General features: G+C 48.4%; 1 protein-coding gene across 3 annotated transcripts in view; it reads left to right on the forward strand.

Moving 5' to 3' along the window:
- The window catches only part of COLQ (collagen like tail subunit of asymmetric acetylcholinesterase), a 54,915-nt gene extending 47,804 nt beyond the window's left edge, over positions 1–7,111 (forward strand). For all 3 annotated transcript variants that reach the window (XM_028129474.2, XM_054729645.1, XM_008153317.3), the window contains 5 exons: positions 2,713–2,852; positions 3,724–3,843; positions 4,250–4,370; positions 5,123–5,225; positions 7,042–7,111. In XM_028129474.2, coding sequence (XP_027985275.1) covers positions 2,713–2,852; positions 3,724–3,843; positions 4,250–4,370; positions 5,123–5,225; positions 7,042–7,111 — 554 coding nt within the window. The remainder of the gene's footprint in view (positions 1–2,712; positions 2,853–3,723; positions 3,844–4,249; positions 4,371–5,122; positions 5,226–7,041) is intronic.
- The last annotated feature ends 7,534 nt before the right edge of the window (positions 7,112–14,645 follow it).

The raw sequence follows: 14,645 nt of genomic DNA on the forward strand, positions 1-14,645 counted from the left end.
CCTGCAGCCTCTGCAGGGCAGAGTGGGAGCTGGGGGAGAGGTGGGGACTATTCTGTGGTTCCTCTGCCTTCTCCCAGATTCTGTTCAGACCTGTTCCCTCCGCAGCAGCCAGTGGAGATGAGCAGTTCCCTGGGCAAAGGTGGAGAGCAGGTCCTCTGGCTGCAGGGATGCAGGGATGGAGGCCAGGCCAGTCCCCCTGGACCAGCTCTGAGAGGCTGAAGTGGGGAAATTTGGGTTGCTGTGCCCTTCAGTGCAGCCTGGCAGGACACAGGCAGGGAAACAGATGCCCTCTGACAGCTGGGAGGAGTCAGCAGAAAACTGCACTGGTGGCAGGAAGCAGGCTCCCTGCCACATCCTGTCATCATAGGGGGAGGCTACCTCTGGTTCTGGTGCCCAGTGCTGTGGGACGAGATGGTGCTGCGGGAGGTGGAGATGGTGGGAGCTTTTTATTACCCAAGTTACTGAGCAAAAGAGGCAGTGCGGGGTAGGGGAGGGAATGAAGGCAAAATGCCTTTAGGATGTAATTTGCAATAACCAAATTACAAATTTGGCAGAGTCCTTCCTGCACCAGACAGGGTATAAGTGAATCAGCGTGGTACCTGGGAATTGCCATCTATCTCCCTGCAAGCATCAGTGTTCCTGGATGTTTGTCTTTTGAACGGCATAGTGTTGTCAAACGTGAATTCAAATCTCGGCTTCAGCACGAATTAGCTGGATAATGGGACAAACTCCAGAATCTTTTGAGGCCATGGTTCTGAGGAGTTGTTGGGGCCACTCACATCCCTGGTTACATAGCATTCCCACTTTAGTTTGCCCAGGTGCTTAACTACCAAAATATTCCTGGGCTGGTGGAGTCTCTGCTCTCTGGCTCCGCTCCACAAGACTGGGGCTCCTCCCGCAAGATCATGTTCCTATTTCTTGTTAGAAGGAACAGCCATTACTTGGTATAAGATGTTGACAAGCCTCCCTTGTCCTCATACCAGCAGCATCTGGGCTGAACAGGCTGAGCCTGCTGGTGAAGGCTCAGGGTGTGGGGGTCTTCCCATCGAGGCCTCCTCCTCCAGCTGTGGCTGCTTCCATGGGGTCCTGACCAAACCTTTCCCCAGGACCATTTTATTTCTTGCCCTTCTGGGATCTGCAAACTGGCTCCCCAGTTGCTGGCTGCCCTGTTTTATAACCTGAAACCAATGACTGTTTGGCATTCAGACTCCCCCCGACTCCCCCTATTTTCCCAGGAGGAAGGGTCTTTATTTCATTTTTCAGTCTCTATCTTTTCCTCTCTTCCTGTTGATTGGATGGCTCTTGCTCCAGCACTTTTCTGTATTTGGAGTTGTGACATCTAGATTTCTCTGAAGACCTTTTCCTTCTAGTTAGTCTGCATTCATTCATTCACTCACTCAGTCATCAGACATGTACCATGCCCCTACTGTGTGTCAAGCCCTGGTGAATGGAAATGGGCATCAGCCCTGCCCTTGTGGAACTTACATCCTATGGGGGGAAATCAGATAATCTCATAATATACAGAATCACAAACAGAGATAAATGCCTTGAAGAAAAGCATAGAGAACCATGAGATTGTATCCAAGGTTAACATGGAAGAATATGAGGATTCAAAAAGGCTTCCCTGGAAAAGTGCAGGGAATGGCATGTTCAAGACCGTTCCCTAGACCAGCAGTTCTCAACCTTGGTGCACATTGGAATCATCCCGAGAGTTTTTAAAAGTATGGTTGCCTGGGTTCCGTTCTCAGGAATCCTGAAGGTCTGGGGTGAGGCCTGAGCATCAGAGCCTTTAGAAATCAAGGTGGGAACTACTACCCTAGCAGGTTTCTGACGTTGCAGGGAATACATTTCCTGATCACATCTTTTTAGGACACTCTTCTCAGTACCAGGGAGAGTACATGGCTGAGTGTTTTTGAACCTACATTTTCTTCCAGAAGAAATTTTAAAAATGCATACTCAGAAGTTCCTTTATAAAGATCCTATATATAAAAACAATATAAAATGAATTTAAAAAAAAACAATACAAGTTATTAGTGAGCAATTTATCTGCAAGGAGTCCCCTGTTGATAATGGCTTAAGAAGACAGGATTGGGTTTTTTTCATACAATAAGGAAGTCAAGAGGTGGACAGTGGCCCACTTTGGCTTAGCCTCTAATGGTCGATACTATCAGGGCTCCAGTCCCCATGAGCCCCTGGCTTGTCCCTTATGGTGGCTTCCCTTCTCATCCTTGTTACTTCATGTTAGCAGTATGGCTGCTGCAGCACCAGCCATCTTATCTGTCTTCAAGGCAGGAAGAAGGGGGAAGCTGTGTCTCTCCCCAGCGATGATTCTCCCTTATCAGGACAGGCTTTCCCAGATGCCCACCCTTCTCCCACCACAGACCTTGCATTGGCCAACACTGTGGCACATGGTCACCTCCAGGTGCAAGGGAGTCTGGGAAGTAGAAGGCCTATCTGTCTAGTCTCTAAGTATAAAGAGAGGGAAAGGAGAATAAGGGTGGGGAAAGGTGTGACCACACCCAGCATGGTTAAGGAATCCACAGAGAACATTACCTCCTCCACATCTTGGATTAAAAGCATCTCTTTGAACCTCTGCCCCGAAATACTGTGGACTTCAGCCTTCTTTCTGTTGTGAAGGTTGCTCTCATCAGCCTGGGCTGTTTAGTTTTCTCTTCCTTGGCTCTAGTAACACTGCCGTCTGTTGCTCCCTAGGACAACTTACAATGGGACCCAAAGGAGAAAGAGGATTTCCAGGGCCTCCAGGAAGATGTCTTTGTGGGACCCCCGTGAATGTGAATAACCCTTCTTATGGGGAATCCATGTATGGACCCAGCTCCCCGAGAGTCCCTGCGGTAAGGTTCTTCTGGGAGAAATCTGAGGTGTTACCCATCAGGACCTCTCATCTGGTCCTCGGGGCTTTGTAATAGTAAAACTTTTTTATGTATGTATGTATTTGTTTAGTAAAACTTATACTGGGTACACACTCATAAGAAATTGGAACATAAGGGCAAATAAAAAAAAACTATTTTGTTGTGAGTCCATTTTGATGTATTTTCTTTGTCTTTTTAAACAAAAAATTACAGAAAGTTTCAAAGAAATATGAAAGCAAAACAAATCGTGTAATAAAACTCCATGTGCCCTTTACCCAAAGTCAATATTTATCAACTCATGGCCAATCTTGCTTTCTCTTTATGCCAGCCCACTACTGCCCACCTTCCCTTGGTTTATTTTGAAGTAAAGGCTGGACATCAGTTCATCATAGATATCATTTGAATTGATGCCTAATCACCCATCCACCATACAGTTGTGCTGTGATTTATGTAACCAGTGTCCTATTGTCAATGTTTATGGGCTATGCCCAAGCTTTTCACTAACGTACATAACACTGTAATGAACACCTTTGCGAATTTTGTTAAGACTCATTTGTAGATGTTGAATTACTTGCTTAGATGACCTCGCCTTCCTATTTAAGTCTTGGGCACATTTTAAATGTTTTTTAAAATTTGGATATTTTTACTTCATATGGAGACATTAGGAGCTGGATTGAAAAGCTATGTGAATCAAGACATTCCTCCTTCCATCAGGAGGAACGCTAGAGGGTAACATGCAAACCCCCTTCCCACTGATAACCAGTCCAAGGACAGCGACGTGTCCTCCTCCGGCTCCTCCCCTGCCCCCACCAGAAGTGTTTTCTTGAAGCCTCACCAGTGTGTCCTCTGGCAGATTTTCGTGGTCAACAACCAGGAGGAGCTTGAGAGGCTGAACACCAAACATGCCATCGCCTTCCGCAAAGACCAGAGATCCCTGTACTTCAAGGACAGCCTTGGCTGGCTCCCCATCCAGGTACCCAGGGACACACCCCACCAGGAAAGGCGCACACCTTTAAAGGTAGAAAAGGCCAATAGCGAGGCTGGTATAGATTTCTGTTTCCATGGAAGGGCTGAGCATCCTCCCTCGCTCTGTCTCTGAGCAGCTCTTCATGCCCCTGCTCCCCACATAGAACCTTTTCTTCTGAGCCAAGGTTCCCGACAGTCTCACGTCCCTGCACTGCAAGGGCACTGAGTAGATCTGGACCAGGCTTCCTGCCCCTACAGAGCTCTGGGGAACAAAAAAGCAGTGCCTTTCCCACCCAGGAGGGCGGGGCGCTCCTCAGCAGAGCCCCCTGGACCCAGAGCTTCTGTCCCCAGTGCCAATGACCTGCCCTGCCTGGCGCACTGTCCTTGGTAACTTGGTGTGTTTCTTTGGCCAGCTGACCCCCTTCTATCCTGTGGACTACTCTGTAGACCACCGCGGCTCCTGTGGGGACGGGGTCCTGCAGCCCGGGGAGGAGTGTGACGACGGGAACGACGACGTGGGTGACGACTGCATCAGTGAGTGGGGCCCAGCCCGAAGCTTGAATTGCCATGGGGTGGGGTCAGGGCAAGCCTTGGACACCTGTGGTGGTTTGGGATAATTTTAGAGCCTGAGGGGGTGTACCTGAGCTGTTGTGGGGATAACTCCTTCATTATCCAGGCAGGTCAGTGGGGGTTGGGGTCAAGGCCCTTGCCCCCAGAGAAGCCACCAGGGCCTGCTCTTTTTCCTGAATCCTACTTCTTGGCAAAATCCAAATTCCAGTCCATGTTCTTTGTCAAAGATCCGGGTGAAAAATAAACCAAAAAAAGAGAGAAAAGAAACCACAAGCAAGATAAGGGTGATGAGGGGTGAAAGGAAAAAGGGAGAAGCCAAGAATTTAAATCAGGACTCACTTTTACCAGGTGGAGCCCTAGTAGCAAAGCCCATTTTAGGGAAAGTGGGCTGCGCAGGGTTGCCTTCAGTGTACAGTATGCTACCAAGACGGGCAGGCAGCCTAGTGCTGGAGGGTTTGCTTTACTTTAAAAACACACACACAAATCAAGCGACAAAAGCAGGAGGTGAGATGGAAAGCTTGGGCTGTAGAATCACAACAGAGTTCAAATGCAGGCTCTCAGGGCCACCAACTCACCCTCTGGGTGGAACTTTAGGCCATGCTTTTACCAGATGGAGCCCTAGTAGCAAAGCCCTTTTTAGTGAGTGGGCCCAGCCCAGGCTGTCCTGCTCCTGCCCCTCCCCCTTCTCAGGGCTGCACTTGCTTGTGTCCTCTCAGGCTGTCACCGGGCATACTGTGGAGATGGTCACCGGCACAAGGGCGTGGAAGACTGTGACGGCTCTGACTTCGGCCACCTGACGTGCGAGACCTATCTCCCTGGGTAGGGATGGCCTCACGTGCTGTTCTGACACCCCTCCTTTCCCTCCTCCACCCTCCCTCCTCCTTTCTCTCCTTCACAAATAACTTTGAGTGCATCTTATGTTTCTGGTATTCTCTGGACACTGATTCCTGCTCATCCAGGGGAGACAGGCAATAGACCCACAGCCACCGGGTGTCCTCCAAGAGCAGCCAAGGCCAGGGTGGAACAGACACAGCCACCAGCTCCGCCTGGGCTCTGGTGTTAGCAGTCTCCAAACTCAGCTGTTACCCCTACATGAGCAGCTCTATCCCCATGACCACATTAGTCTCTGGGGCCATGGGCCTGGGAGGGATCCCAGTGGAGGGCGGAGGTATCAGGGCATTTCAAGCATCTGTGTAACAAGCTCCCACCAGGCCTGTGGGTGCAGGTGAGACCACACCAACATCTAACTTTGCTCACTTGTGGCTCCTTCAAGAAAACCCCAGGAACTTAGTATTCCTTTCAAGGACCCCTTTAATTATTTCTGAGCCTCTTCAATGGGGTTTGTGTTGCTCAGGGTAAGTATTCTAGTGTTGTGACCTCTACGTTGACATCCCCAGGCCAGCTGAAGGCCCTGGCCCTGTGAGGCACTGATTCCGTGCCCAGAATGTGGCGGCCTGAGCTCCTTTCAAAGTGTGATATGGTGCTACGTTCCCGTCCTCACAGAACCAGAGTTGTCTAACTCTCTAGGGGAAAAGGGAGGCTCTCCCTTAGCTCCAGAGGGTACCTGGCCTGTCAACCCTCTTACGTCCCTCAGGAGCCCAGTCTCTTCCAGCCCTGTTTCTCTGAAAGGCATGGACCAGGCCCTCAGCAGAGCTGGGGAACAGACACCAGACGGCTCTCTCCATTGCCCCCTTTCTGCTCTCTCTTCAAAGGCATCTTTTCAATGCCCACACCCAAACCTATATCAGCGTATCAGACCATGGGGGGTTGGGGCAGACTGTAGACCTATAGTCACTCCAAGGCTCCAGGCACTCTAGCCTTGGCCAGGCCCCCACTGCGTCTGCATGTCTGTGTGCGCTGCGCCCCCTTGAGGTAAGGAGACTCCTAACAGGCACCTGCCAGAAAGTTGTCAAAAGGGCTGAGCGTGTGGATGGCTCCATGACAACAGCTGAGTGTAGACAGTCACTCGTGGAGAAGAGGCCTGCATAGAGCCTGGCGCACTGGGGTTTCTCTCCTTATCCCTAGAAGTCTGGGGTGCTTGTGAGCATGGGCATAATGCACAGCACGCTGTCTCAGGATTAGGACTTGTGCTTACGCAGGTATATACAGCGCTGTCCAGTGTGGTAGCCTCCGGCCACACGTGGCTATCTAAATTTAAATTAATTAAAGTGAAATAACATTTAAAATCCAGTTCTTCAGTCGCACTAACCTTATTACCAGCGCTCAGTAGCCACAGAGGGCCTGTGGCTGCGTAGTGGACTGCACAGCCATAGAACTTTTGCATCAGCACAGGATGGTCTAATGGACTGAGCCAGACATATTTCAGGCCTCGAGACAGGGAGATTCTCTCAGAGATGCTGTGTTAAGGCAAGTCTACCAACCCCTTTCTCCCAGATCCCTCATCTGGGCTCAAGGGGGAAAGCCCAGAGGCCTGGCCTCTACTCCCCCACATCCCTGGCCTCACCTGAGAATAAGAACAGTCTCTATAGAACCCTGGGCAGCAGCGCTGCTGTTGGATGAGGTTTGACTAAAACCACCAGAGTGTCCCTTTAGAGCACGGCTTTTTCCCCAAGGTTGGCAGGAGCTCTCCTGCCCACTGCCCGGTGTCCACCCTGACCTGTATCTGCCTCCTCAGGTCATATGGGGACTTGCAGTGCACCCCATACTGCTACATCGACTCCACACCCTGCCGCTACTTCACCTGAGGACGCCAGGAAGTGGCTGCATCGCACGTACCTGCAGCAGCGTCTCCACCCTCATTCAACTGACCTCGCACCGTCCTGGTCCAGTTTCCAGTTTCCACCACCTTCATTCAACAAAAACAAGGTCAAACTCTTGCTGCTAAGATGTGCTTTTAACTCAGTCCGACGGGAAGAACTCAGGACCACTGCATCCTGTCTTAATCCAAAGTACTGCAAGACCTCCCACGTGCCCAGCCTGGGGAGGCCCAGGCTCCCACTGGGCTGGTAGCCGACCGACAGTGTCTACTGTCTTCCGGAGTGTGGCCGACCAGGCCCTGGACTGGCTTAGCACTGTTAGACACACAGAGACCTGCAGGCTGTTTGTTCACATCCCGCTGGGGGCACCTGGGATATAGGCCTCTCTGCCCCTCTGACTTCCGGAAGCATGGGTATCTCACCAGGGAAGCCGGCCTCCAGGTCTCTCCAGGCCTGTGAACCACACAGCAGGAAAGGGGGCTCCTTCTCTCGGGGTAGCTCCCAGCTCTGGACCCGCTGAGGGACTCCTCAACTACCTAGAGCCCAGAACAGCCTCAGCCTCATGTGGACATGGCTCCCCTAACAAGAGACCCAACCATGAAGAAGTACTGAGAAAGCCCCAAACCCATGCTCTGTCTGGGTAGAGAGTGAGGCTCAGCTGGGGTGCCTGTGAGCAGAGAGTAGTGAGCAGTGGCCTTCCACTTTTCCATGTTTCCCCAAGGGCGGCTCTCATGGTCTCACCACTCCAGGCTCCATCTTGACCTCGTGGCTCTCTGCAGTTTGACTTCCATCTCACAAATGCCCCTCATGTCCATTTCTGGCTCAGGAAGATTCTCAAGCAGAGGGTGACCTGAGTCCACACCCAGGGAGGGCTGAGGAAAGCCCCGCCCGGGGTTTCCCATCTGGGACCCAACCACTTCTAGGCAAAGACAGTTTCTGTCCTGAGCTCCGACTGCTGGCTGCCTGCTGACTCCTGTGACCCCCATGTCGTCATAGTGCGTAGCCTGGTCCTCATGTCTGTGTGCCCGAGCCCCACATGTGTTCGCAGGATCATCAGCCTGCACGTCTGTGAGCTGCCTTTCATCACTGGCTTTCCTGAGTGGGCCCCAGCTTTGTTTTGGAAGGACATCTCCGCACGGCAGACCTCAAATGGGATTTGTCCATTTGTTACCTGATGCAGGGACACTCCTAGGCTTTTGTACAAAGCTATTTCCTGTGGCTAAGTCTTGGTGACTCAGCAGACAGGAGCGTCTGGTCCAACAGGCCATCATACTATAGTAGACGGGGTCGGCCCAAGGGAGGTGTCATTTGTGGTGGGCACATCAGTCAGCCTGGTTTCCTCAGCCTCTACCCCACATTCTGGGGTGAAGTTGCTCCCATGTACAGCCATCACCTTCATACTGAGATCTCCAGTGGGAAATCAAGAAATAAAGGCAAAGAAAAAAAAAAAAGAAAAAGAAATAAAGGCAGTTCCTTTCTCTGCTGTGGCTCTGTCTTCCCTGGGGGTTTGGAAAGTGTCCAACATTGCCGGGTGGAATGAGGGGTCTGAGTTCAACTCTTCTTTCAAGACTGCAGAGGGTTTTATTTTTATTTTATTTATTTTTAAAATATATATATATTTTATTGATTTTTTACAGAGAGGAAGGGAGAGGGATAGAGAGTTAGAAACATCGATGAGAGAGAAACATCGATCAGCTGCCTCCTGCACACCTCCTACTGGGGATGTGCCCACAACCAAGGTACATGCCCTTGACCGGAATCGAACCCGGGACCTTTCAGTCCGCAGGCCGACACTTTATCCACTGAGCCAAACCGGTTAGGGCTGCAGAGGGTTTTAGAGGTTAGAAGCAGTCCTTCTCCCTCAGGGACAAGGGAGGAAACTGGGTTGCAGAGATCACAAAGCCCAGTCTTGCTAGCCCAGCCAAACCCAGCCTTGTATTAGGACCTTGTTTCAGATAGTGGAGATCCAATACTGCCTTGGGCCTGGCTGAGAGGATTCCTGCCCTGGTTCTCACATTTGGAGGGCACTAGTATGTTTAATTATCCTATATAATAAAGCCTAATATGCAAATCGACTGACCAGCAGAACAATGGGCAGAACGACTGGTCGCTATAATGTGTACTGACCACCAGGGGGCAGACACTCAATGCAGGAGCTGCCCCCAGCGGTGGTGCCAGGGGGCAGGGCTGGCAAGTGGGCGGCACCAGGCCAGCCAAGGTGGATGCCAGCAGGGGCCTCCCGATTGCCCCACCAGTCGCCCTGCAGATTGGCCCTGATCACCAGCCAGGCCTAGGGACCCTACCCGTGCATGAATTTCATGCACTAGGCCTCTAGTCCTACATAATGTGCTTAACTTCTCTGAGTCTGTTTTCTCATCAACAGGCTGGGAATAATAGTTTCTGATTCAGCAGGTCTGGGTGGGGCCTGAGAATTTACATTTCTAACTAGGTCCCAGAGGATGCTGATGGACCAGGGACCACATTTTAAGAGCCACTGCTCTAGGGATATGGCTCATCTGAGAACACCTGCAGAGTAGGCCAAAAACATAGGGAGGAAAGGTGAGGACTTTTGAGTGGGTGGCTTTTTAATACTCTTCCATTAAAGGGGGTGGGGGTTGGGGTGTCTATGTCTCTCTTGAATCTAGGTGGGCTTTTGACTGCTCTGACATATAGAATACTGTGGAGATGATGCTGTGTGAATTCCCAAGCTAGGTCATAAAAGGCCATACAGCTTCTCAGAACACTCAGGAAGGCAGCATCATGTCGACTATCCTGAGACTGCCCTGCTAGACAGCCATGCAAGCCCCTTTGGATGATGGTCTTAAATGAGTCTGCTTCCAGCCATCCCCACCATGTGCCAGACATGTGAGTAAAACCAGTCTGGACTCTCCAGTCCTGCCCATCTGCCAACTGAATACCACGGAGTGACCTCAATTGAAGCCACAGAGCAGAACTGCCCAGCCAAGTTCTGTCCTTATTACTAACCAACAAATTACATGAGATAAAATGGTTGTTGTTTTAAGCCACTAAGTTTTAGGGTAGTTTGTTACTTAGCCATAGATAACCACAGTATTGCTCTAGGTTAGAAAGGGGAGAGAACTACATGCAAGGAAGTGCCAAAGAGAAGCCGCTGACTTGGGTTTGGCGCCCTCTGCAGGAGCCATGAATAGAAATGTCTTACCACCCACTGGGACTTTTATCTGGTGAGAAAAGCCAGAGCTAGGAGGGGCCTCCTTAGTGATATGACCCAGAGCTAGGAGGGACCTCCTTAGTGATATGTGGACAGCGCACTCCAACCATGATGGAGGTGTGGGGTATGTGGAGGTAGTACATTGATTGTCCCAGTGTTCATACACCCCTGTATCAATACCTTTCCAGTGTACTCTGCAACTCCTCCAACTGGAGTGTGCTTTCCCACCCCTTGATTCTGAACTTGGCCCGTCACTTGCTTTGGCCAATGACATGTCAATAATTGTGACAATGGCAGTTTCTTCTCACTCTAGCACCTCTACCTTTGCCATGACAACATGCCCAAGCTAGGATGCTAGAGGACAAGACACATGGAGCCAACCAGCCCAAGTTGTGCCAGTTGTGCTGGTCAAGGCCATCCTAGATCAGCTGAACCTGTCAACTGCCACAAGGAGGTACCCAAGCAAGACCAAAACTGTCCAGCCACCCAGTTTAAATCGCCAATCCAGACTCGTGAGCAAAATAAATGCATATTATTTTAAGCCACTGAGTTTGGGGTTTGTCATTATAGTGACAACAGTTAAAAGAGCATTAAACTCTTAGGTGATGAATGTACACCCCCACTTCCCCACTGAGACCTGGCTCAAGTCTAACTCCTATTTCCACCTGAGGAAATGGGAGCCATTTGCAGAATAAGCAGCAAAGGATTCCTGGCCTAGATCTCTTGACATGTAATTATATTTCATCTAAATTTATTGAGCACCCATTAGGTGCAAGACACCACAGAATTAAAAAGGAATATGGTCATGGCCCACCAAGGAGTTGCAGTCTATCAGGGAAGCCAAGACCACAAGATAGATGTGGGCACTGTTGGTAACAAATGTGGAATAGAAGCAGGAGGCAGGGTCCCTTCCAGCTATCGAGTGTCAATTCCAGGGAGGAGTGTGGTGAGCTAATACTAGGATATGCCTAGGGATTCAGTTGCAGTTGCACCCTTGCATGGTTCTCAGACCCAAAACTAAGTCTGCCTTTCCAGACCAAGTGAAATGACCTCAAATGCCATGTGGCTTACTAAAGTCATCCTTTAGTTCTGAACTTACCTTTTAAAACTGAGGTGTACGTCCTAATAAGCATAACACCAAACTAAGGAATCAATTTAGATAATCAGGGTTAAGCACAAAGGATTCTTAAAAGAATCGTACATTTTGCATAATTTCTAGTATGAAAATAAAACGCACAAGAAGCGTATTGCTGACCTTCATTTTTACTTAAATATAGTGATCTTTTAAGAGAATAAACAACAAAACTTTACACAGCAAATATTTTACATAAATGTAAACATGCACATCTACTTCATAATTAAGCAAAATAAACTTTTAAGCACAAAATTTTAAAAACATTAAAGAATGAGATAACGAACCCAAGACAGAAATAAAAGGAGCAACAAAAACACACATTTCATAAAGCTTCAATTGGTCTTGTCTTCCAACCTACTGGTTAAGGCCTGAGTTTCAGAAATCCTACCTTCCTTGCCAAATGGAAACATCCAATTTGGCTGTACTTAATATATATCCACATAACATAGTATTACTCTTTCAAAATAATGTAATAAATACATCACACATACACACACCCACGCATATCCTACTTAACCAGCCTCTTGAATAGGGAAGTAAGGATTTTGGAATTTTCAAGTTTTCCCACTACTGAAGCACATACATATAATACCACACATAGAATGATCCTGTTACAGAAATAAAATGGTTAATGAGTGGCATCATTACAAATCTCTAGTTTCTCTGTATTAACTTTTTCCAAATCATGTCTTTACTGTGGCTCCTCGGATAATTCGAACTTAAGTCTTTACACCTTGCCTAATGACCCACAGTACGGTAGACACAGAACAAAAAGGTAATTTTAACAATTCAGTTAGAAACTTCAAAATGATGAAAATCAGCATGGATACTTTTCAGCTTTCTCCAGATGCCTGGAATGTTTTCTCTATGTCTACCTTTTCTATTCTACTTGTTGGTTCTCTCTGCCTCCTCCCCACCAGCTGTAAGCATCTGAATGTGTCTATGCCTGTGGACATCGCAGAGGATGGAGATGAGAATGACGGTCCCTGCCTTTAAGTACGGAGTTCACACTAACCAAAGCTTGAGCAAGGAAGTCAGTATGGACACAGCACTCCAGCTGGTTGAAAAGAACAGAGGAAAGGTCCATGAAATGGTACCTGTAGGAGATGGCACCTCAGGAGTCAGGTTTGGGGAAGAGGAGAGACTGAGAAGGCACAGAGGCAGGAAGAACAAGACCAGTTTGCCTGGCATGAAGGTAATCATGAGTAGTCTGTAAGGCCAAATTCTTGATTTCCAAAAACAAGATTCTTTACTGTGGTGGGCAAAGCTGGAGGGCGGGGGAGGGAATCACCGAGGGCTTTGTGCAGAGAACCAAACTGGAGCTAGGCTAGAGGATGACCATGCCTGTCGGGACAATGGGTAACAGGAGAGCCTGAAGCTCAGAGAGCTTGACTCGCCAACCCAAGTGCCACATGCAACCATTTCCTATAGAACAAACATCTTTATCTGACATGCCCAAACCACAGTCTGTCTATGTATGTGAAGATTTGGGGGGGGGGGGGGGGAGAGAAAGAGGCTTAAATAGATATTTTTAGTTAAAGTTCCTGAAACCTGCCCCAGCTTAAGCAAGTCAAGAGCAGTGAAACATTCCTACATCCAGTAACAATTCATGTCTCCCAACCATGACCTTCACCCTCCCTGAGCTGTCATTACTAAGGAAATAAAAAACAATTACCAATTCATTATAAATAAGTTCCTACATGCCATTAAATCCACTGACACCTCCTGATGGGCTGAGAACCCATCACAGGGTACGAGTGTGGACCTATTACCTACACTTGGTAGAATGGTATGAGCGTGCTGTTGGAAGTGACTGCTGGTCCACATCTCCAGCTCACTGGGATCACTATGCAGTTAAAACAGGTGACTCCATAAGGCTCAACTCTAACCAAGGCCACCACCTTGGATCATCTAATTCCCTTCTAGGTCAAGATTGTTTCCCTCCACTAGCTTGGGAAGGAGAGGCCATCTGAGTGGAGGGATCCCAGGAAGGAAAATCATATTTAATATTACTGATACCCGCTAAACCAAAGTAGATGGAAATTTCTCCGGACATATTCATTCAATTTACAGAAATGGGACACTGCAAACTAATTATGGGACAATTTATCACGCATTCACTCAATATGAAACATTTACTAGTGACCAGTTTGCTGCAACAACAGATTCACTTGGAAACTGCACACTGCAGAAGGCAACCTGTGACTTTCTTCTACCTGTATATAAAAACTACAAATCAGTCTGGCAATCAGGCACAAACAGTGGTAACAAAAGCATGAACAGAAACACCTTATCAAAAGAATGTGCTCATTTCATATTGCAGAACTCCTATTTAGATTCTGGTTTCTGAAAACCTGCTACTGGTTCATTTGTTTAGAAAGGTTTCCTCACTACACCTCTCTTCTACTCCTACCTCCCCCACTACAATCCACTGAATGAGGAACACTTAACATGGGCCTACTCAGAAGTAAAAGCCCCAAATTAACTGCGTCATGTGTCGGTATAGTGGCTGCTGGCTTAATCTGCTAACTCAGCCTCCTGCATTTAGGGACTGTCTGGATCTGAATTTGAGCTAGAAGTATACAACACGTTTGTCCTTTGGAACCCACTACAAGTTCCTATGTATATCTCTAAGTCTCATGTATGAGACTCTCTGATTCTAACAAATGAGACTCAGGGAGGGAACAGTGGGAAAAGCCTGGACTGGGGGCAGGAGGCTAAAGCAGCTGAGTGCTTCCCTTTCCTTATTTGTAAATGAGGGGGTTGAACTGCCAGGACTCCAGGGTCTGGCCCAGCTGACACTTGAGGACTCCACCTTGAAGTCCGTTTCTTCACAGGCTTGCTAGGCTGTCACACAAAACTTCCTTACCACTTTTCCACCATTTCAAGTGATTTTAACATACTTCTATGGGCAGTCTGAGGTTTCCCCCTCTCTCCTATCCCTCAAAGACTGTTTCTCATTTCATTGGTATAAACCACTTGGCCAAACTGGTGGCTGCCATGGTTTAAAACAGAATCACTGGCCTGGTGAAGATATGACCTTTGAGTAACCTAGACCAGGGCATATTTGCCTGTTTTTCATTGCCAATGTTAACCAAATAGAAATATAATTGTTAGTTCTTCTATAGATCTACTTAAACTTTGAAACATGAGATTGTTCAAATAATTACACAAGAAAGTCACCCATCACCGTTAAG

Source organism: Eptesicus fuscus, chromosome 18, assembly GCF_027574615.1.
Source record: "Eptesicus fuscus isolate TK198812 chromosome 18, DD_ASM_mEF_20220401, whole genome shotgun sequence".
NCBI lineage: Eukaryota > Metazoa > Chordata > Mammalia > Chiroptera > Vespertilionidae > Eptesicus > Eptesicus fuscus.